We start from the raw sequence: 25,374 nt of genomic DNA, 5'->3' as shown, positions 1-25,374 counted from the left end.
ATGACAGCAGGGAAACACACACACCTACGCACATGCACACATCCACCATAAGCTTTCTGCGGACAGTGTCCTGCATCTTGCATGGCGATAAATGCACAGCAGGCTGTTATATGTACTGTATGCCACTATTTATGCTTAGTTTTGACATATATACACACACACTTTGCTGTCACAAGGATTATATTGTCTTCACAATGACACAAAAGCAAATTTAATGCCAATGTGCCATTACTTTATGTTAAATTGTGTGTTTCTCCTGGATATTTAGATGAGATTTGTATGTGAAAGCAGTTTTCCTGATGCCCAGAATGCAGTTGCAGAACTAGAGAGATGAAGGACAAATCTATCTGTAAGTCATTGCTTGTAGTCCATAAAGATAGGCCATTAATAAATATTTGCCATTAATAGATATAGGTATGTTGAAGAGCCACCCCGACACACATGAACATGCAATCTGAAGGTCAAGGAGACATGCATATTCATGGCAGGCCCAGGCGCAGGATCGATGGCTTTTAATTGTTTTTCCTGGTTTGTGGAAGGAAGTGGCAGAGCCTATTGATCTGTTGGAGACGCGGCAGCACACAAACCAGGGCTGGGAGACCTCCGCCTGGCGCTGGGACAGACGCCGGAGAGAGGATGGGAGTGTGACAGGGAAGGTGTCACCACTAACAAACAACACAACTGCCACATCAGTGTGCGCATGCCGGAGCACACATCCAGCGTCCATCACGTTCACCTCTCCTGGCAGGACACGTTCAGGTGTATGTAAATCTGCACACATCCAGCACCAATCACTTTCAGCTTTCTTGGCGCATACATATCCACATATACTCTCTTAGCACAAACTGTACATACATGTATCCATAAATACATTTATTTATAGTGTACAGTACAGATACAACACATAGGCACTGAGAATAGTTATCTGGTGCAAGTATCATTGTGTTAATGGTTGAAGCTCAGACATATGTACAACATATTTCTATTTCAACTACATATTTCAGTGCCAATAATGTTCACTCTGGATAAACCACATTTGGGTATATGCAATTGTAAACATGATGTAAATATTGTATATTATATGCTGTATGTGTATAAACAACACATCAGGCTCTTCACAATAAGTATACTGTATATTCAGAGTTCACCTCTCTCTGCCAACCCCTTTCAGACATATATACAACATGTGATGTAACTATGGTATATGATCTATGAGGTAAATGTGTATGGTGAAATAAACCGTGGTTACCCTCGCCATACTACTTCATGCAGTACCACATCAAGCTCTAAAAATATTTGCCAAGTAGCCGCGGGATACCAGACATTCTAGCCACTCAGAGACCAGCATCACGGGGAGAATGATTCAGAGCCCACTCTTGCGACTGAAAAGGCTAAAACAACAGACTCCTTGGCAGCCGCTCCCTCCCAGAGACTCCAGTCTGGTGTGAAGGCGAACTTCCAAACTGCGCTGCTCTCGCCTTGACCCCGCGATCGAAAAACATTCTTTCAGCGGCAACAACACACAGAGAGAGAAAGAAACAGCGAGAGAGAGAGAGAGAGTGCAAACATTGCACTCAACCAAAAGAGGAACCGCTGAACATAAAACTATTGGGACACCACAATGCGTCCTTTTCTCTGACTGTGATTGAATCAGCCGGCACAATCGGCTTGGCCAGAGATGGCCCCTGGACGGCGGCTTCTGTTCGGCTCTCCCCATGTCTTGTCACGTCGCCTCCTCCTCCTCCTCCTCCTCCTCCTCCCCTGAGCCTCCCCAAAAAGGGTGTAATCAGCGTGAACTGAAGCACGGCGAAAAAAACATTTAAGTGAAGTAATGAAAGGGGATTGGGGAACCACTGAAGAATAACATTGGGGCTGCTTTGCCGCCGTCAAATCGCATCAGGCTCCCGGTAATAGATTCTCCACCAGACACTCAATTCCATTCAAAGGAGAGTCCTCTTTATCCCACCGCATCAAATATTTAAACACTTGTATTAGAGACAGTGTCAAGCTTCTCGGCCAGCGCGTTACGGCGCCAATACCCCCACATCTATTTTTTTCCCCAACGCACTTTCTTCTCCTCTTGTTAGAAGTCAGTGCACCTCGTACCTACAAGTAAACCCACATTTTTTTTTCGTTTTTGTCTCTTTTCCCCCCCTCAATCCGTGTCTCTCGAGACATAAAATATTAGAGGGGTCTTCTGTAGTTCAGTCTTTGTGGCTGGCTGGTCTTTTCAATTTGATGTGGGTGGGTTTAAAGTTCTCCTGGGAGAAACCGAGGGCTGAAGTTGGGGCAGGAGCAGAGAGAAACAGAAAGTACAGAGAAGTGACAGAGAGTTGAGGGAGAGAGAGTTGGCCAACTCGGGGCCGACGCAGCCTAGCTTGTCAAATCTGTGGCCTCTAAATGAATTGGCATATCTGTTCTGCGCGTGGAGATATGTCTAGCGCCTTGCTTGGCTGCCGCCGGATTACACTGTCTGTTAGTGATGGGCATCTACAGACCACAAGCAAAAAGCAGCGTTTAACAGCTCTCTATCCATTCTCCCACAGTCATGGGCCACTCTTCCTCTCTCTCTCTCTCTCCTCGCCATCTCTCTTCTCTCGTTTACTTATTATTCTCTTCTTCCTCCTCCTCCTGCTCTTCTTCCTCACTCTCTTCCTCCTCTATCTCTCCCTCCCTCCCCCGTTCGTGCTCCATGTCCTCCAACACACTCAAACAGGGGCCCCATTAGTTTAGCGAGCAGTGTTGTATGAAAGCCGGTGGTTGGTGGCTAATGCTGTTCCTATTCTCACTGGTCTGTGACAGCCCCCCCGGTAATGCTGTTCCTGTCTAAATGGAGGGAGCCTTTCCATTAGGGCCCGGGGAAGGGGCGCTGACACCTAACTGAGCCTTCCACTGCACTCCACTACTGATTAGTGGCTGGAAATGAGTTGGCGCGAGCCGAGAGGGAGCCTGACAAGAGGCTGAGGAGGTGGTGGACAGGACAGGACAGGACGGCGTGGCTCCTCAGCGCGCAAGTGTGTGTGTGTGTGTGTGTGTGTGTGTGTGTGTGTGTGTGTGTGTGTGTGTGTGTGTGTGTGTGTGTGTGTGTGTGTGTGTGTGTGTGTGTGTGTGTGTGTGTGTGTGTGTGTGTGTGTGTGTGTGTGTGTGTGTGTGTGTGTGTGTGTGTGTGTGTGTGTGTGTGTGTTTGTGTGTGTGTATGTGTGTGTGCGTGCACGTGCATGCGTCCCTGCATGTGTGTGTGTGTGTGTGTGTGTATGAGGGGAAAAAAAGAGGCCAATGGAGTAGGAGAGAGTATCAGCGAGTAAGGTAATTTTGCCAAAGAGATAGTTGCCTGTAAAAGATGGGGACTGTGAATGTTTTTTATTGGCTGTGGTCATTACTTATTCCAACCTTTGCCTTTTGACTGGAGGCATATGGTTATGGCCTACTACACAAAGGCACATTTACACAGAGAGAAAAAGAGATAATAAGGATTCCTGTTATTAGATTTAGACCTGGAGGGAGTACAAAGAGAAGCCATAGCATAGATTGAGATTTTTATGTCAGTGAAGTCTATTGCAGTCTACTGGCCGCACTTTCCCCCTGTGACTATTCCACTCTGAGAGAGCGCTCCCCTGACCGCTTTCTGCCCAAACTGAACATCTCTTATACATATATTATCCACCTTCCTCATTACACCGGATCATTCCAGAATTAGATTTCAGCCCTCCAATATTGGCTGCAAGAGCTGGCTGCTTTGTGCTGTAGTCAAAGGTTAAAATACCAATCAAGGTAACGCGGACGATGGAGCTAGACATTTTAATATTCGCTTAGCCGGTAATTGTAAGGGGAGGTAATATCTTCTCCCTCGTACCATTATCCCAAAGGCAACATGTGTTAACAGGCCAGTAGAACTGGAGAGTGGTGATCGTTTACGGAGCTGCGGATATGAAGGGGACCAGAGAGAAGTCAAGGGGAGAGAGCTACACTTGAAAGACGTCCAGAGGATGGACAGGGAAGAATAGACAAGAGGCAAGGACTCACTCTGATGTTATAATCACACCCTACTGTACTGTACATCGGAAAGCTGTTTTTTGTTCTAGCCTCCTTAAAAATATTATCTTACTGCATGGATCCGAATATACTGTTATATAGGAAAGCAGAGTTCTAGAAGCATGGCACTTGGCATACAGTACAGTATATGTTTTTCATCTGCCATATGCTTACAGCGAACCCCACTGGCAAGGTCCTTTGGATGAAAGTGTCTACATGTAAATGACTACGTATGTAAATTAAGTTGTAGGGCTGCTAGACTAGCATGTTATGATTGTCAAAGAGATCCGAGGTTGTTGTCCCAAGATCATCTCGGTGTGTTTGGCTATTGTAGGAGCATATCCTTACTGTAGGGAGACTGTCACTATTACCCTTTCTCCACCCCCCACCCCCACCCCCCACCACCAAAAACACACACAGCCCTGAGGGCCTTCATAGTACCCCCTTCCCACCCCCACCCCTTCCTGTCCCCATGATAGACATGGCAGAGTACAGGCTAATCACTGGTGACACGGCATGGAGGGGAGAGGCCTGTTTGCAGTCAGCGGTGCGTTTGTTGGTAATTATTTTGAGAGTGTCACGTCAATGTCAGCCTCCTGGCTTGGGGAGACAGGGTGAAGGAGGGAGAGAGGGAAGGAGGGAGGGGGAGACTGGAGGAGAGGGGTGGGCTGAGGAGGAGAAGGGGGGTGCTGCCTGTCATTACTCCTCACTGTTAGCCACTTTGCCGTCTGCGGAGGGAGGGAGGGAGGAGGGAGGCGGACAGGAGTTGAGAAAATATAAGGGAATGTCTTCTGCTTTCGGCTGTTTATTCGTCCGTTTTCTATACTCCCCCCTGGCATCCTTGCCCTCCTTGCCTCATAGAAACGCAGCGCCTTGTTTACATACGTCGCTTTGAAACAACATTAGCTAACCATGCGGGTAGACACACACACACAGGTTTGGTCTCAGCACGCTTGGTGTTGATAGTTTAATGGCTGTTTGGGTTTGCGGGGCTGGCTTGGCGCGCTTGTGAATGATGTGAGTGTGTAAACAGGACCGGGCTGAAGTGAAACACCAGCAGGGACCAGGGAGGCTGGCCGGGATGGGGACCAGGACGTCGGGCGGCCCAGCTGTGCGGGGCTTTAACCCCTTGCATGCGCAGAGAAGGCGCCAGGACTCCGGGGAGGAAGCGATCAATGACGGAGACCCTAATGCGCCTCTCTGTATTACTTGTCACATTCGAGCTGGCTGGTCTGTAAGATGACACACACACACACACACACACACACACACACACACACACACACACACACACACACACACATACACACAGACTCACTCACATTCACACAATCCCTTACACAGACACAGACACACATGTGTATGTGTGTGTGTGTGTGTGTGTGTTTGGAAGGTAAAGAGAATCTGAGCTAAGCTGTCTGCCTCTCAGTCTCTCTGTTTCACAGATCTTCTCCTCTCCTCTACTGTATCACCTTCTTTCACCTTCAGTGGCTGGCTCATGTTAATCGCCCCCCCCCCCTCCCAAATGTTAATGAGGATATAACTTCTTCCTGACAGAGTAAAAACAAACTATTGTTTGCACTAAGACTTCACCAATCAAGCATAATATCACATAATAACATCATCTATGGTATTTAACGCTATTGAACTGAAATGTGAAATGAGGATAATAACCGTTTCACCATGAGGATATACTGTTGCGTATTACTCCATTACCAAAACAAAAAGATCAGCAATTAAACTTGAATTATGTCTAATCACTCTGCAACTATATACAAAGTAATTAAGTTTTTACACTTTGAAAATGAATCTTAGTGTGAAATGGAACTTTTGATTTGAAAGTGTGCCTTCCAGCCTGCAACTACTTACTTTAGGTTTCAGCTCCAGCCCGCAATTATCCAGGCACTAAGTTAAAAGAGTGAGTTAACAGTGTCTGGCATCATAATGAGCCTTGTAAGCACTTGGCTAGCTAATATTAAATTGTTATTTAATTAGCGGTGTCCTGGGCATACATTACATTGACTATGAATAAAGAGAGTAGATCTTAAATTTACTGTAGAGCCAAAGCACGCTATACACAAGGTATCCAAGTTCAGAAACCTTTAAGCTTTACTTTGAGATAGCAACACATACAAGAGCACAAGTGTATTCGTAAATACCACGGCTGTGATGAAGTCAAGTCATGCAAACAGAAGATGATTCAGACAGAGTGGGGCATGGAGGTTGACATATCGTGGACATCACAGCAAATCAGCATCACACAAAAGCGCACACACACACACACACACACACACACACACACATACACACATGCAGAGACAAGGACTGGCAGTCTTGTAATTAGGAAGCTGACCAGTCCGTGTACCTTGGGGTGTCAAATAATTCTGTAAGTAGAGACCACAGAAGTGGCCCGTCTTAACCTTGGTATGTGCAGTGAGATTTTGGTAAGAGGTGAAATGCAAGCAATATCAGGCACTTTAAATGTTACAGTATGCAAATGTTTTTTTTACAGGAACTGGTTTGGCCGACTCACGTATACTGAGATGGCTGATCTGTTGAGTCAGAAAATAGATTTGAAGAAAATCTTCCCCACAAACTGGTTCTGCATGGATACAGAAAAGATTAGCAGTGTTAGGCTACTCTACAGAAAAGAAGATGTCCGGTAAAGTGGATTTTTATTTGCTGATCAATTTCAGAGGAGAATCACTGCCTTCTCAATTAGAATGAAAAACACATGCTTTTAACCCCCCTCCCTCTCTCTCTCTCTCTCTCTCTCTCTCTCTCTCTCTCTCTCTCTCTCACACACACACACACTCACTCACATACATGCATACCCAAATATTCTTGTCTTTAGATGGCCATCATATGCTTCAAGCTTGTCAGTTAAACAGAAATGAAGTGTCACATTAGATTACCAATGAACAGTGTCTTCACTAGTTCAAGGCAGTAAGGAATTATTTCAATTAGATTATTTCAAAATGCTCTAGGGAGGAGAAATAATTATATCCACAAATCAAGAATATTTTTAATATTCAGATAATGTCATATTGAAATGTAGGGCAGCACACGCATAATTAAAAAATGGCTGTTGTTTTACAGTGAGCTCTTTACTTTTATGGGGGGGGGGGGCATATGATGGGGATGTCTAGGATTTATCATTATTCCACTGATGTACATAATATCATTACTGTACAATGTATAAAACTTACGGCAAGGCCAAAGCCTTCTGGCAAACAGTCAAATGATACATTTAGTGCGTAGAACACATCATGTGAATATGTAAAATAAAATGTTCCTCAGTTCTCAACAGAACTAAGTCAAAGACCCTCCATACAAAGGCAAGACTCGCTGCAACATGTATGGTCTTAAATAATGTAACAAATATTTCATAATATTTTAATATGACACATAGACTATATAAAATATATTCATATTAATATCAATAATTTTAAAATGATGACATTTACGAGATTACATTTCTGTAAGACATACTCGCTTGTAGATATATGGCTGTTGGAGGGCAAAAAATATGCTCCTTTGTTACCTTTGGTCATTCTCTGATGTTCCAATGGACCAACAGGTGTAATGTGTGTCTCATCCAGCAGGTGGACGCTGGTACTGCACATCGTAACAGGATGGGAACCTTACGATCTAAGTTTAGAGGAGGCTATCCTAACTTGAACCAAAAGCCCTGGGACACAAGTTTGACAATACTTTTCCCATACATAAAGTAATACATATTTGTGAAACTCTTGATACCATATTTAGGATTTTCAAGCTAAAGAAAAAATGTCATCTCTCATCTCTCCCAATCTGGGACTCCCCGGCACATGTCAATTCCATGAAAAAGAAAGAAAGAAGATTTAGCACGTGTGGAGATGAAATGACCAATACCATTATCTCCGACATCTTACTCTGGTATAGATGTAGGCTAGCCTAGCCCAGTTGGAGATAATGAATTCACTATTCACAAGGCGGCTCGAACGCTCCCATGGGAAAGAGAGCGAAGACGAAGGTGGAGGAAGGAAGAGCGAGAGAGAATGTCATTCTCAGAGAGGACCGACGTTGAGCGGTAGTACTTCTCGTGTCAGCCCACCTCGCCACAGCTCCTTCGCGCAGGACCCAAGTGAAGCCTCATGTTTGCAAGGTTCATACGTTTTTATTTCAAATCAAAGGTGAGCGCTATCACTTACTCTGCGCGCGACGTATCGGACCCCCGCGAACAAATCTCAACTGGTACGTTTTGAGAAGGGACGGAAGACGTTTATAATATCTGGAGGGACTCCTGTCATCATCCCGTGGGTAAGATTTTGACATAATTGGCATAATTTGTTTGTTGTTGTGGATACATTTATGGCAAACGAGCTACTGCATTGTAGGTGGCTGAAACGCACGAACATAAATTAGTTTCTTTACCATGGAAGTTTATGTTGTGAGAGCGCATGGTTTATCAGTGATTTCTAGAAGTTGTTCTGTTCCAATTTATCTACACAATATGACTACATTCTACATAGCAAGCATTTAATAAAAACAAATATATATACATATGTTTGATATCTGAAATATCATAGATAATACTACATGACTGAAACTGATAACGTGCACACTAGTTTATTAATAGCCAAACTAATATGTTGGGGACAACAAACTTGTAGCGATAACTGAAAAGCTCAATGCTGAATATATTTTCTGAATGGCAGAAAAAAGACATAGGACACTTAAAACCTCTATTGAAGTTCCTCTAAAAATAAGAAAATCACATTTCAAATAAGATGAGATCTATATATTTGCTATTATATAACAATGATAACAATTTATTGCTCCATATTATATCTTATAATTTAATATCACTGGATATGTTTTTGAAAACTGAATTTTCAGCCACAGTAACACTTTTCTGTTGAATTCGTTTTGGTCTGAGTGAATTTGTATGGGTCTTTATGTGTGTTTAGATTGAAATTAAATAGCAAATATTGGAACTCTGTTTCCTGCCTAAATAATTTATTGCAGATACGTCATTTATTTAATAGAATATTATGTTGGTTGGAAAACGAAAGCGCCAAATTCACAACATGTCTTTTGCTGCCTGTGTCTATTTCTAGTTTATTATATAATTCTTAGATTTTCATATAAACTATTCATAATTGTGAATTATAATGCGAGAAACGTCTGTTCACAACAACTAGCAATCAGTTAAGTACTCTAATATAGATTCTCACCTCTCGACACCCCTTACAAAAGCCCTTACAGAATCGGTGACCACTGGTGCGCGTAATTGACATAAAATGCCTTCGGAGGGCAAGACTTTCACATGGCCAATTTCCGTTTTGAACAAGAGATTGCCACTATTTCACCTTTCAATCGTTTAAAGATATTTTTATGATTATATGGATTTAGTTTTTTTTTTTTTTTCAGATGAAAGATAGTTGGTTTTAAAACTGGGCTATTAACCCACCATTTGGTGATTTTTTAAAACACTGTGGACATAGTACATCTGCATAAATCTTCAACACTTTGGAAAGAAAACATTAGGTTTTTGCACATGGCCGTGCTTTTCAAGCATACATAAACATCAGCAATTTGAGTCGTATTTTCTAAAACAGTTTAAGTTTTAACATTCATTATACCACAAATCCTGAAACTAAGAATCAACATAAATTAACAATTTTCCCCCTTTTCTTCTTGTTCTCCAAATAACCTCAGTGTCCCTGGATGTGCTTGTTTGAGCTTGATTCTTGGAGCCGGGCGCTGGCATCTCCATTTCCCTCTCTCCCCTGCTCACAGAGCTGGGCCCAGCACATCCAGATGGACCTCCATCGTGCCCCCTTCAAGATGGATAGCCCCTCTTACCTGCCCAACCCCCTGGCGTCCCCTGCCCTTATGGTCCTGGCCTCCACGGCAGAGGCTGGCCGAGATGCCTCCATCCCATGCCAGCCTCCGCGGCCGTTCGGAGTGCCCGTGTCGATGGAGAAGGACGTGCACCTGCCCTTCGGCGGAGGCGCCTACACCTTCACCTCCATGTACCACCACCGGCAGGGGGCCATGCCGGGAGGCTTCCCCGGCCGAGACTTCCCTGCCTCCCTTCTGCACCTCCACCCCCAGTTCGCCCCTCCCAACCTGGACTGCTCCCCCCTGGGGATGCTCAACCACGGTGGGGTAGGCGCCTTCCGGCCCTTCTCTTCCCCGCCGGAGGAGCGTGACGGGGCCTCCTACCACTCTGCCTTTACCCCCGCCGCCAAGAGGCTGAAGGCCTGCCTGGAGCCCGAGACGTCTCCCCACCTGCGCTACACCGATGTCGAGGGTAAGGAGTACGACTTCACCGTGGGCACTCACGTGCCCTCGTGTTCACCAGGCTCGCGGCAGCCTGCCGAGGACGCTGGGAAGAAGCTGTACTCCATGTCGGGTCTGCTGTCGGACGGAGAGGCCTCGTCCAGCCCAGAAGAGCGGAAAGAGCTCTGTGAGTGTTCACCCTTGCACCACTCAAGCACGCCATTCACCACCATTCACTCTTACATGACTCTGCTCACATCTCATCGGGAGTGGCAGCTTAGAGTTATATAACATAGAGTTTACACTACATATTACAGTATAAGCATACATTTACAAAAGTAAATATTACATATTACAGTATAAGCATACATTTACCAAAGTGGTTCTTGAGTTGTGAAACAGTGTTTTTTTATTTCATTGAAAAACTTCATGACATTCATAAGCTATTGTATGAATATAGCCACAGTGCCATTACAATAATCATCTATAATGAGGGACCCTTTCTGGCTCTTTCCATATTTTAATTCACAGATGTTTTATATGTTATATTTTGACAATTGATAGGCCAAGGCTAAGAGAGAGACAAGCGTGTGCAATTGGCAAGATATTGCATGTGTGTGTGTGTGTGTGTGTGTGTGTGTGTGTGTGTGTGTGTTTGGGAGTGTGTGTGTGTTCATTCTCATAGTTGTTGGGTCCTCTCTCTGTGTGTAAGTAGTACAGATGGTACGGGTTGAGAATGCTCCTTTCATTCCCGCACATCGGGACTCCCGAAGCAACGGGAAAACTGCAACCGCAAGGGGGCAACATAGACCGCCCGAGTTTTCGAATGTTTACAGCCTACCTCACAGCTCTCTCACTCGACGTAGCCTATAACTCAGTCAGTACAGCAGAGATGCCAGAGCAACGTTTTGGTCAACGGAGAGGGAGAGAAATGCTCCGCATATCCGTCTCATTTAATCATTAAAATGAAAGTGATTGGCGAAATTAATCAAACGACGTTTCAATAAACCATTGTTGAAATGAATGAAAATGGTTTTAGAAACCTATAGGCCTATCAGAAGGACTATTTCCTTCAATTCAACCTGAAATAGGCTACTCGAAAGGCAACCTTAGATTAATTCATGAATTCATTACGGTTACAAGACCGCATTTCCGTGAATAGGCTATTATTGTCAACGTCAAGGCGAAGACGAAAGAGATGGACAAGATGGACATTTTGGCAACATTTACATGCTAGGAATACTTAGAAATGTGTAGGCCTAAGCTATTTTAAAACGGAGGCTTGTTCATTTTAACCGGCGACGTTCAAGTAGGCTACGGCGACGTTCAAGTACATATGCCGAAGAAAGCCTCTCGAAATTCACATCCAGTTGTGGCGCATGTGGTTGAAGCATAGGTATCGTACGCCAGCGACCGGGGTTCGAAACCCAGTCGAAGAACCTTTCCGGAACCCGTCAAAACAAAATGAATCGATTTATTAAAAGAAATGAAAGATTTCCTGTTTTGAGATTCTTTTTATGTTTGCGATGTCTGCTGAAAAGAAAAGTTAATATGTTAATTCGTGGTTCAGCGCGCACTCACACACATTTTTACATTGACATAGTGTCGGGCTCAAGTGTCGTGTCGTCCTCAGTGCCGCATATAGGCTATAATGTAGTGACCTGGTTAGACGAGTGTGGGGGAGGGGGAATGATCGCACAAGACAATAATGCTCTTCATGAAATGGATCTCACAGGCGGCTGTCTGTTTTTAAATGTAGCCTACTACACCACTTGCGAAATCGGACGTGGCACATAGCCTAATTATTAGGCTAGGCTACTGGATAGCAAATCCATAGACTTTGTTCATCCTATATCCTTAAAATGAAAGTGATGACTGGCGAAATTAATCAAATGACGTTTCAATAAACCATTGTTGAAATGAATGAAAATGGTTTTAGAAACCTATAGGCCTATCAGAAGGAAATAGCCTTCAATTCAACCTGAAATAGGCTACTCGAAAGGCAACCTTAGATTAATTCATGAATTCATTAGGCTACGGTTACAAGACCGCATTTCCGTGAATAGGCTATTATTGTCAACGTCAAGGCGAAGACGAAAGAGATGGACAAGATGGACATTTTGGCAACATTTACATGCTAGGAATACTTAGAAATGTGTAGGCCTAAGCTATTTTAAAACGGAGGCTTGTTCATTTTAACCGGCGACGTTCAAGTAGGCTACGGCGACGTTCAAGTAGGCCTACATATTCCGAAAAAAGCCTCTCGAAATTCACATCTAGTTGTGGCGCATGTGGTTGAAGCATAGGTATCGTACGCCAGCGACCGGGGTTCGAAACCCAGTCGAAGAACCAATCCGGAACCCCTCAAAACAAAATGAATCGATTTATTAAAAGAAATGAAAGATTTCCTGTTTTGAGATTCTTTTTATGTTTGCGATGTCTGCTGAAAAGAAAAGTTAATATGTTAATTCGTGGTTCAGCGCGCACTCACACACATTTTTACATTGACATAGTGTCGGGCTCAAGTGTCGTCCTCATTGCCGCATAGGCTATAGGCTATAATGTAGTGAACTGGTTAGACGAGTGTGGGGGAGGGGGAATGATCGCACAAGACAATAATGCTCTTCATGAAATGGATCTCACAGGCGGCTGTCTGTTTTTAAATGTAGCCTACACCACTTGCGAAATCGGACGTGGCACATAGCCTAATTATTAGGCTACTGGATAGCAAATCCATAGACTTTGTTCATCCTATATCCTTGGCGGAGATAATAATTAGGCATATCAAATTAAAAGCACACTACGACAGGTATACTTGTGTGATCACGCAACACAAGAGAGCATTTAGCGATGGGACAGTTGTGAATGAGTGCTTAACACCCTGGAGTCTAAATACCCCCGGGGGATTTGAAAAACTGTTCCAAACACACATCTCAATCTCTGCTTTTATCATATTATAGAGACACCATTAGAAGCCTTTAATCAACTCGTTTTCAAATATATAGCCTATGTTTTAAGAGAATATGGCAATGATAATGGCACTTTCTAAAAACAATAAATTCGTAGGATTTGTCCGCTCACCTGCAGCAGGCCCATTCAAAAGCCCATCCACCTAATTTGCATTTGAAAGAGCCAATCACTAAAGTGACACATTTAGTCTAGCCTACTTTATTAGTTTTTTTTGACCCCTCTAATAAATTGCCTATAGTCCTACTACGATAATGGAGGAAGGGCTGCCTAACTGTTCCCCCTAAGAGTTTTTTCATAAGATAAAATGTTTACTCTATTTAAGTTTAGGATTTGGTAGACAAGACAACCTCGGAAAAGTTCTTCAGATAAACAATGTTTTATTGAATTAAAGGAAAGAAAATGTATCGCCAGGGTTTCGGGGCTTGCGAAGGCATTCGTTGATCTTATCGATGCAGTCCTTGCGGCCACTTCTCCCCATCGTAGGAAACTTTCTGCTTAGTGTTGACAAAGGTCTTGACGTTGTGTGGCAGTGCTTGCTTGCCCTTCGATCCATCCCAGTTGGTGGTTTTGCACCAGGCTCTAGTGCTCCTTTGTGGTGATGGCTCTGAAGAGCAGGCATCCGTATCTACCAGTGATGCGCGGGCTGATCCAAATCGAGCGGGCGACCGCGGTCACCCGCGGTCACCCGCGGTTATGGGTCAAGAAAAAATATTTTTAATGATATGCGGGTCATGTTTGGTCGGGTCGGTAAAAAAAATAAATTGTCATTTATATCGTACATAATTGTCTTTAGAAGAAAAAGACATACGTTGCAGCATTCCCACTGAAACGCGATTCTATCCCCCACATTTTGTCACGAACATGTAGAAATGCACTTGTTGTTTCTGCGTAGACAGACCCTCGGCTACACTTGACATGCAGTTGTGTTCTGTTCTCAGAGCATATGCTTTCTCTGTCTATGATCTGCAGCTTTTATCTCGAACTGCTGGCCTCTACAGAAAGTGGCAGAATCGTCTACTGAGCAGCGAAGTTGCCGATGCAATGCGTGTTTCTCAAGTCTGATAATTTCCAGCAAGATCGAATGGTATTATGGAAAGAAAAATAAACTAAAAGTTTCCCAAATCAGGAAATATTTCTTAATTTAATGTCATCAAGGCACATAGGCGTAATTTGCGGGGGGGTTAGGGGGGTTATGACCCCCGCAAAAATCAGATCCAGCTAATATAACCCCCCCAATATCAAATCAAAAAATAATAATAAAAAATTATTATCAAATTATAAAATATTCTGAATGAATAACTTTCGTTTCTTTTCTTTATTCATTTCATTTTCCAGCAAGATAGTATCATTTTTTTAAATATTCTGAAATGTACCCCCCTGCCCACCGACTACTTGGTATTACCCAACCTGCGTTCTCTAACGAAAGTTTGTTTACTAGGCTATTTTGCGCAGTCGCTGGGATGAATGGTTGGATAAAGCCCTCAACTCAGGTGGGAAGATTAAAAAGACGTTGAAAGGCAGCCAGACAGCATTTTTTCATTGTTGGTTGACACCAACCAAAAATAGGAAAAATCCTGACCAAATGGAGGTATACCCCTATTCTATTGCTAAGTTAGCTGTTAAATTAGCTGATGATTTGTTGACTGGAGTTGGCTGGCTAGCCCTATGAGCCCGACGGACGCAAAGTGCGTCAAAAACACACCCATTCTTCTCTGTTACATTGCTCCGGGATAATTAGTCACAGCGAGATGAGACCTATATTGCACGAAAGAGCAGAACCGGGGCTTTCCAACGAGACTAGACACTTGTCTGTACGATCAAGTATGAAACTAAAATAAAATCATGAAGTTAAATCAAAGTATATCATATGTACAGTCTTTGCTCTGCATTCACCCAGGCATCCAGTAGGCTACTCTCGCTTGAATTACACGTGAACCCGCCATCGGAAAGATATGGCACGTATGTCAGATGAAAGAGGAGAGCTAGAGCTATTCACAGATACCAAATAGAACCTTCTAGGCCATAAAACAGACGAAGTGACAGCAAAATAATAACTTCATTTAGCTCCACTTACCCCATGTTTTTGTGTGGCATAATAGCCTATGTTCATAATCCAATGTTATCATGTGTTTCAGTTTCTCTATGGCAAGTCACGTTCATAATACGGTTTTGAGATCCTAACAAACTCCTGTATGGTATCCAATTCAAGACTCATATTGCATCCAAATTTGTTCAGATCAGCAAATATGCAGCACAAAAAGTGTCAAAAAGTAATTTCTCATCACTAAATAAAAATTGCCATTTATTTCTGGAAGGCACACACCACGTATTTCTGTAAATTGCTCAGCCCCAAAGTAGGCTATACCCAATATGGTTCTTATTGCAAGACAGGCCTACACAACCATGCAAGTCATGTCGAGCTGTCAGCTTGCTGTGGTGAGATACATGTCAAAATGTAAGAATGTGTATAGTATGCTTTTTAAATTTGTATTATTTAAAAATCTAAATCAAATCAATGCAAGTATTAATACATGTATAGATCTGGGTAGCCTAGACTGTGCTGAAAAAAAACCCCAATATGTAGCATGTGTGAATGGCACTTACAATGACCAGGATAAATGCTTCTAACTGAAAATGCCCTTAAAACAGCTTAGGGCTCATAGGGCTAGTGCAGGCGCGCACTTTATACACACAAGACGGTCCATGTGAGCACACTGAATTTAACTACTGTGTCATTATGGCACAAACAGTCAAGTGAACAGCTTAGCCTAGCCTAAATCATCATGATGTATTTCTAATAAAGGAACGGCAAATTAGCGTGTTACCTTTTGCACAAGAAAATTATTAAATAAATAAATAAATACATTGATAAATATGCCGCAAGTTTAACCCCCCCAATGGTAGACCCAAAGTTACGCCCTTGTCAAGGCATATAGCCTACAATTGGTATGAGCATGCAATATGTGCGTCCTTGCGCAACTTATAGGCCTAGTGGCTCGTTGGAAAGCCCCACGTCTGCTCTTCCCCACGTCGTGCAATAAAGGTTTCATCTCGCTGCAATTTATAATCGCGGAGCAATGGACTTTTGGTCCATTGATGAAGACGTTAATAAAGAGTTTCTTAATAATATTCTATGCCTGCATTTCATGCTTGGGAGAGCTTCAAGGCATTCATGTGAGGAACGGCTGAAACAGAATTTGTATAGGAAAATCCTAGGCTAATTATGTTCAATGTTGAGTCAAACAGCCACATTTTTGGATGAATGCTGACACGGAACAAAAAAAAGGTAGACTAAATGCATGTTTCCCAAATTCTGAGCAATTATAGGCTATATATAATTAGGCAATATAGGCTATATTATTGTTTTACATGCATATGAGATACCAATTTTGCATAGCTCAATGACGCTACGACTAAGTTAGACTAGGCTACTTTTCACGCATCACTGGTATCTACCAACGTTGCCGCGACTCTGTTGGTGAATTCGAGCATGTTGTTCTAATCTGGGCCAACAGCAAGCAAAGTCACGTCATCGTGCTGAGAAGGAACTTGAATGCTGTTGTCGAATGTGGCAGAGAATACAGAAGAAGACTTTAACTATTACTTATATATTCTTATGACGAAACGCGAAGAAAAAATACGAGGACTGACCATCTCGCCTCTCCGCGTTTCCCCCAATAGGCCTACCATGGCGACAAAGAAATAAATATGATTTGACATTTTAATGTTTGTAGCGCGCCAGTTTACCCAGTGTGTGTGCATTGAGTAGTTCCTTAAAATACGGAACAAAGAGCGTCCCGTAGGCTATCTGTTCAATACAGAAGAAGACTTTAACTATTACTTATATATTTCTTATAACGAAACGCGAAGAAAAAATACGAGGACTGACCATCTCGCCTCTCCGCGTTTCCCCCAATATCATGGCGACAAAGAGAAATACATATGATTTGACATTTTAATGTTTGTAGCGCGCCAGTTTACCCAGTGTGTGTGCATTGAGTAGTTCCTTAAAATACGGAACAAAGAGCGTCCCGTAGGCTATCTGTTTAATACAGAAGAAGACTTCAACTATTACTTATATATTTCTTATAACGAAACGCGAAGAAAAAATACGAGGACTGACCATCTCGCCTCTCCGCGTTTCCCCCAATATCATGGCGACAAAGAGAAATAAATATGATTTGACATTTTAATGTTTGTAGCGCGCCAGTTTACCCAGTGTGTGTGCATTGAGTAGTTCCTTAAAATAGCCTACGGAACAAAGAGCGTCCCGTAGGCTATCTGTTTAATACGGAAGAAGACTTTAACTATTACTTATATATTTCTTATAACACTGGCTGTAGGCGATTTCTATAACCATTTTCATTCATTTCAACAATGGTTCATTGAAGTGTCGTTTGAATAATTTCGCCAGTCATCACCTTCATTTTAATGATTCAGTGAGATTAAGGAGTCGACTATTGACGGATATGCGGTCTTCATCATTAAATGCAGTTGAAACTTTCTGCCACCTGGTGGTTGTTTGGGTACATTGCCTTAGCCTCGAAAAAAATCGGCTTGACGCACTGCGGGATCTCTTCGGGAGTCCCGCGGGAGAAGGTGCATTCTCAACCCGTACCCACTGTACAAAGACGCCTTGTGAAGTACCATTTGTCAGCTTGTCCTTTTGATCATATGGTACGATATGAAAGGAGCAGCATCTTGTAATCCTATCGTCATCTCATCTCTGTCCGTTTACAGTAATCACATTTAATTTATCTCAGTACATGCCAACGATGGCACACGCCATAAAAAACCTACAGACAAGTGTCTGTGTGTCTGTGTCTGTGTGCGGGACCAGTGTTCAGGTGAGCAAGACGAGCTGACAAAGAGGCAGGAGTGAGACGCTCCCCCCAAACTTTCTCAGCCTGAGAGACAAGCCATCAGTGATAACGAGCAGAGCATAGAGAGGGAGGGAGAGAGAGAGAGAGAGAGAGAGAGAGAGACGGCGCCTGATGAGGCGGATGGAGAGAGGGAGGGAGGGAGGGAGAGAGGGAGAGAGGGAGCACGACACCTCCAGCTCAATATCGCCCCCATGCCAGCTGTCGCCTTTGTTGACAAATGAGCGGGGAGGTGTCATCCAGAGCGGCAGGCAGGCAGAGAGGCAGGCAGGCAGAGAGGCGCTGTGGAGGAGCGCAGCGCAGCGCGGGAGGCTCATTATGCCGCCGTGTAATTGGCCAATGGTGCGGGGGCCGGCACTCGGCACGCGAGCGGGACGGGACAGGGAACCGACGCACCTAGAATGAGGTGGGGTGGGTGTGTGTGTGTGTGTGTGTGCGTGCGTGTGTGCGTGTGTGTGCGCGGAGCGGAGCGGTTCAGGTGTGTTTGAGGTGCCGGTGGCGGGGGGCATCAAAAAAGCGTCTCCCGGGTACAAAGGAGAGAGAGCCTGCGACATGAAAGCCACTACAGAGAGGCCTGTGTGCCGGCGGGGATCAGAGGAGGCCAGTCATCACTAAAAAAAATATAATGACTGACAGTGTTTCAGCTGACAGAGAGAGAGAGGGAGAGAGAGAGAAAGAGAGAGAGATGGATAGAGAGACAGACAGGGGGGAAAGGGGGGTGGAGGAGGGATGCTTCTTGTGGAAGGTTTTTATACACATCAAGGCTGGCTCGTGCGGGTGAACTTCTCTGTGGAAAAGTTTGGATTGTTTGGCTCAGTTTTGCGTTTGTGGCGCCGGCACATCGCTGGCTGATTGACAAACCAAGCCGAGAGGCAGAGTGAGGAGACAGGTGTAGAAGAAAACAAGTGGGGATAAGAATCCATATAGCTGGCAGTGCTGGTAATGTGCACCAGCTTGTGTGTTTGTGTGCAAATTCATGCGTTCATATTAATGCATGTGTGTGTTGTGTATGTGCCTACTGTGTGTGTGTGTGTGTGTGTGTGTGTGTGTGTGAGAGAGAGAGAGAGAGAGATAGAGATATACTGTAGATAGATAGAGAGAAACAGAAAGACAGAATAAGAAAGAGAAAAGTGAGACAGTGTGTGTCTCTATGTGTGTACATATAAGGATTAGGGTTGGAGCAGAAACATTAAGCAAAGCTCTCACAGTGGAGAATGGCTTCCACAGCCAGCCAAGAGAAAGCTGATTTGGGGTCTTGGAAGCTGCTTTTCCTACTTTATCCAGTTAGATTAGGCAACAGGCCTCTCCAAAAGGTTTTTTATACAATTGATCCCTACAATTTTATAAAGGGAACTTTGGCTGCACTTGGTTGAGCTTCTAGATGTAAATTGACGCTTGAAAACAAAATACCCCTAATCCCGTCGGCCCCCAGATCTCCTGTACGTGAGATATCCTCTCTGCCTCTGCGCTGACAACACAATACCACATTTTAACCACAACAAAATCACTGTGTACGTGCAAAAAAAAACCACAAAAAAAGACAAATTCCCTTTCGTTTGGAATCTTGGATGGCTGTAAATTCACATAGGGTTGCTCAGACCCACAAAATGGCCCTTCTCCCTCTCTCCCTGTGGTATTTTTCTGCCCTCTCGGTCCAGACGGACTTACTTCTGATAAATATGTTCCCGGAGGTCGTCCGAGCAGTTTATCTGACCACATGGGGCCTTTCATGTAACTGGCGGATTGTGTGTATTTATATTTGTTGATGTGTGCCCTCCAATCTTTGTTTCAAACTGTGAGGTTATTTCTAAGTTTGCCTTCCAAAATGTTCAAAAGCAGAGCGGGACCCAACAGCTGTTTAAACAGTTTGATTCGCTGCTCTCCAAAGGCAGATGTCTTCGGCCCGGTCGAGTCCTGTTTGTTTTCCTTGGGGATGGATGTGAAGCTCTGGGGTCAGGCTATGCTATGAGTGACACAATAACAGAGGTAGATGGAGAGTGGTCCTTCAATGCTGTTTCTAAGGCTGGGGCGAGAGTGATAGAATCACACTTGCTCTCCTCTCTTTTCCTGCTTCTCTCCCCTCTGCATTTTCTCTTTCTAGCTTCCTCTGTATTTCTTTCTCTCTCAGTTTGTAGAGTAGATTTGCATCTTCAAAGATGTCTAGAATTTGACTTTTTTTTAATTCTCACAATGGCTTGGTTAACTTTCCTATTGCTGTGTACTATGCCCTCACTTTAATCCATTACACACCTAGTCCATATATTTTGAAAATAGATTCAACCTTGCGTTGTGTCAGTCATCTTTATACACACAACTCCTGTCTGTCATAAAAGTTTACATTTTCTGGATTTTTCGGATCATATAGTCTGTTTGTATGAGGTTTTTCTACAGCAGAGTACTTCATTTGACATATTAAGAATGCGCAAATGAAACTGCACCAAGAATAGAGACATTTCTCCTCGGATGCTAATTTAAAAGTGATCCCTAGTACACAAAGCTGCATGCATAATAATACTCCTGCCAGACGATTGGGGTGTTGAATTAGCTATGGCCTAACGAGGAGCCTTGCTTATCAAAACGGGTGATTGCATCTGCAGTTGGGGGAATTCTCCCGCATAATCGGATAAAGAGCAGTGAAATCCCACCCAGTGAGAGAGACTGATGAACCGGGGAACTTCACACACGAGAGGCCGGCCGTGGCAGATGTGTGCAGTGTTCAAGAGCAGGTACGGCCTGTTAGGCATGCTTTGGAGTGGGTGGCTCACATAAGTCCTCACGGAAACATCACGCAGGTGCACCTGTTACGGCGGCGGGGATGGTAAAGTGCGTGGAGAGAAACACACAGCCCATGTTGTGTCCATATTCAGGCAATCTATCAATCATGGTGCATATGGCCTTGCTTTGTGGTTTTAGCTGCTCTTGGTATAACGTCACTGTCTAATGTTGGTAGGGGTGCTCCAGGAATGTTCAGACAGCTGATAAATCCTGTTGCTTTGTGTAGTCCATGGATATAAATAAAAAAGATTACCATGATGGTACTGTAAATGAGGTATTGCTGAGGAGTTACTGTAACTGGTAGAGAATTGAATCAAGCATCACACTTCATACCAAAAGTAATAGCTATTTATCTTCTTCCTCAGTGATTGAACATCTGACTTCTGTTGCTACAGTATCTTTTTGAAGTTGTGATGGGCAGCTTTCCAGCAAAAGCCAAACTGAATTGCAATTTGCTTAGGTTTACATGCCCTTTAAAAGAGGTTTATTGTATCTTTGATGGTCCCTACGTGGGCGATCGCATGGGCCATTTGACATCAAGAAAGATGAGTTCTTGTTTTTGAAGCTGTTTTCTCACACACAGAAACAGCAGCGGAAGCCAGAGGCCGGAACATTCTCTCTGCAGTCACGTGACAGAGACCCAGCGGAGGCCAAGCCATCACTAGAAAGTAGTTCCACAGATTGTTATTGCAGCATTCAGGAGACCATATGTATTTGCTACTTTTCCCCTTCACCTATTGACACATAATCATGAAGACCTTTATTAAATCATGATTCCCTTTCCTATAGACACCTGTAGAAAAGTGATAGTAATTCATGCCTTTCTGAATCTATTTCCAATCCACCGTATGGATGTGGGGGAACTCTCTGTCTTGTTCTGCTGTCCTTGAGGCAGATTAGGAGATGGGAACATTATTCAGCATATGTGTCTAGATGGTTCTATGAACAGGTGCCAAAAAAACGGCACTGGAACGTAAAACAAACCCATGTTTGGCTCTGACTGATCTTGTCTGTCTCTAGGGCGCTGCCTATCTCCAACCTCCAGGCGTAGCATTCCCCCCCCCCCCCCCCCCCAACAGGCCTATCTGGCCCCACTGATATCCCCCAATCATATCAGCCCTCTCATAAATCGCAGGAGAGACAGCTCTGAGCCAGGGCTACCGCTCTTGTTTGTCTGGGCTACTGGTGACAGGTTTAGGACCCTCATTATTTAAGGCAGGCAGTAATTGTGTGGGTGTTAGCATACGTATATGCGTGGCATCCGTCATTTATACTGAGAGGGGGAGTGTTTGCTTGGTGTGTGTGTGTGTGTGTGTGTGTGTGTGTGTGTGTGTGTGTGTGTGGTGGGGGGGTAAGCAACATGTGAGATACAATCTCTCTTTGTTGGAACAATAGATGCGCGTACAATGGAGAAGATGAAATCGTGTAGCAATTTAACTACAGATGTCCTCTGTATTGTGTCCGACTCATTATGGTATTGTACATGGAAGATAAGTCAACAGCCTTGTATGTAATCAGTGCACGAACAGGGGTAGTGGTTTGGGAAAACAGTAGTATCTGTGAGGACAACTGACCTGTGCAACTGAACTGTGAGGGCAACTGACTACACACTGACTGTGGGTCAGGTTGTAGTAGATCAGGGTGAGATCCATTACTGAATTACTGTAGCTGCTATATGGAATGGTTGCAGTGCTTATTTTGTGTGCGTTATTTGCACACAAAAAATAGCAGGCTGGTGAAGTTTTCATTTTGTTTGTCTGGTGTAAATCCTATTAATCCTACCATCCTAAACTAATAAAAATGTTTGTCTGTGGTCATCGGTTGGTCTTTAACCACCCCTAAGTGCCTGGCCAGTAAAGCAGGTCCATTGTGCCAACAGCACTTAACCGTCTCCTTGGAGATGCCTTCTTCACTGTGGTGACTGATAGGCCCTGGTGTCGGGCCTAATTAGGAGGGCCTGTGAGGGACAAAAAGAGATATGTGTCTGTGTGTGTGTGTGTGTGTGTGTGTTGTGTGTGTGTGTGTGTGTGTGTGTGTGTGTGTGTATGTGTGTGTGTGAGAGAGACAGAGGTAGAGGTGGTGGTGGTGGGGGTAAGAGTCAGGGAGACGCTATTAATCCCTGCTCATTACGAGAGCAACAGGCTGCCTGTGTTTAACCGTCGCCCACAGAGAGATAGCGCCGCGCCGCCATAAATCACAAGCCGTGTGTCCGACAGCCAGCCAGCACCAGCAGGCGCAGACTCTGGCCATTGATCTCCTGAGCGTCGCTCTCTCTCTCTCTCTCCTCATCATCGCCACCCAGGCAGGAAGATGTGAGGGGCCCTTTTTCTCCCCCCACACGATTGACTTGTCTGGTGGAGAGAGTCTTTGTAGAAGTCTTTGTAAGGACCTGGTAAGCCAGAAGAGGTCAATTGTGATCAGTATGTGGGCTTACATGTGTATCTGATCTCATATGCATGGGGATGGTAAGAGGGGAATGCATATGAGCAGAATCCCAGTGTATGTGAGGACAATGCATTCAGTTGTAAACTGGTGGACCAATGCCTGTAAAGTCTTTATGATCAGGGAAATCAGAGATACTCACAGGGAGATTTCCTAATGTTTCACTGTCTGATTCCAGAATAATTTGCGATGTGCTTTAAAAACATGGCATTGTACGAACAGATGACACATGAAGGAAAGTGCGTTCTGCCTGCCACAAGAGTGGCGAATGGTTATGGTTATGGTTATGGTTATGGTTATGGCTATTTGGCAGACGTCTTTGTCCAAAGCGAATGGCGAACCACACTTTTCTTATTCATGCATATGCATTAATAAGTGGAGGTTTTGCACAAACACAGGATCTGTTTGGCGATGAAAAGTGGAATTTTCAGAAACTGTTAATGCATTAGTATGAGAAATAATCAGAAACAACATAACCAATATTCATAGCAGGTCTGTTTCTGTGTACCATGTTAAAAGCAATCTGGGCACTGCCGATTATGGTTAGAGAGGGGTGACGAGCGAGCGCTGTTTACCTAATGAAGTGAAATCTTTCAAATCCATTTAACATAGCAACATAGTGGCCGCTTTCTGTACGGACAGACCAAGTCCGTATTTACAGTACACTGCCTTAATGCATCAGTATTATCTGATCGGAAGGGTCAGATGTGGATCTGGGTGTAGGAAACAACAAGTAATCTCAACAGCCTTAAAAGCATAGGTGAAACATTTCAAAACATTAGCACACACACACAGAGAGAGAGAGAGAGAGAGAGAGAGAGAGAGAGAGAGAGAGAGAGAGAAGAGAAGAGGGGTAGGTGAAACATTTCAAAACATTAGCACAGACACAGAGAGAGAGAGAAGAGAAGAAGGGTAGGTGAAACATTTCAAAACATTAGCACACACACAGACACAGAGAGAGAGAGAGAGAGAGAGAGAGAAGAGAAGGGAAGAAGGGTAGGCCTATATAGACATTATTCATCACAGGCTGCTTTGGCAGCGGTTGTCCATGTGTAGAGTGTACCGAGGGCTTGCGTGTCTTGCTCGCTCGTACAGTAATGACCGTTTAAACTCGCTGCCTGCCCTTCCTGCCCTCTGCGTTTGTCTGAGTGATTTGTAGGCTCAGGGGATAAGGAGATGTTCTGTAGCTCTCTAGCCATCCACAATCCCCTCCCTCAATCCCTGATCTCCCAGTCCACCTTCCCCATGCTTTGAATCTCCCTCTACAAACACACACACACACACACACACACACCCAGAGACACACACGCACACGTACACGCACACACACACCACCCCCACCCCCTCCCGCTGTCTTTGAAGTGAGATCAGAGGAAAGTGTTTTTTGGCACACGCACCGCAGGTCGATCAGGTGCAGAATAGCCAGCCTCTCGTCTGAGCCTGGAGAATCTAGAGTTTAATGTCTCCCACCCCCTCCCTGCTAATTGCCTCCCTCATTCGTCCCCCTACCAACTAGGCCAGGGCATGCTAGGATAGCCCAGTCCACTAAACCCATATGGGGTGACCATACAGGACCATGCAATGGGGAGAGCGTGGAGGTGCGGTGTTGATCTTTTGACTGGTTAACTGGATTTGTTTGAAGGGTGTGGGGTTTTGGTGTGTGTGTATGTGTGTTTGTGTGTCTGAGGAAGCTGAGTGTGAGAGGTGTGGTGGTGCCGTGTTGATTTTCTTGACTCAGTGAGATGTAACTGGTTTAGTTTGGAGGCTGAGGGGGTTAGGAGGTAGTCTGTTGCTAATGGATGTGGTTTCCCTGGCTGGCATCTGAGCCCGAGGGCCAAAGGCGTCTTTTTTTCCCCTTTTCTTCTAGCTTTTTTTTTCTTTTATTTGTCTCACTTAGCCAGTATACATAAAAGCTCAGTGAGGAGGAGGGCTGTTTTAACGAGCCCCCTTACTGGCCGTGAAGCCCTCAGACGACAGGAACGCCGGCGCTTACCCGTAATGGCCG

General features: G+C 44.3%; 1 protein-coding gene across 1 annotated transcript in view; it reads left to right on the top strand.

The window, feature by feature from the left end:
• Positions 1-9,837: 9,837 nt before the first annotated feature.
• Positions 9,838-25,374, top strand: part of rnf220b (ring finger protein 220b) — a 50,882-nt gene continuing 35,345 nt past the window's right edge. Inside the window, exons 1-2 of the mRNA XM_062556543.1 lie at positions 9,838-10,495; positions 22,418-22,437. Of these exons, the coding sequence (XP_062412527.1) occupies positions 9,838-10,495; positions 22,418-22,437 (678 nt within the window). The remainder of the gene's footprint in view (positions 10,496-22,417; positions 22,438-25,374) is intronic.

Source organism: Sardina pilchardus, chromosome 15, assembly GCF_963854185.1.
Source record: "Sardina pilchardus chromosome 15, fSarPil1.1, whole genome shotgun sequence".
Classification (NCBI taxonomy): Eukaryota; Metazoa; Chordata; class Actinopteri; order Clupeiformes; family Clupeidae; genus Sardina; species Sardina pilchardus.
This window is presented reverse-complemented; position numbering and strand designations above follow the sequence as displayed.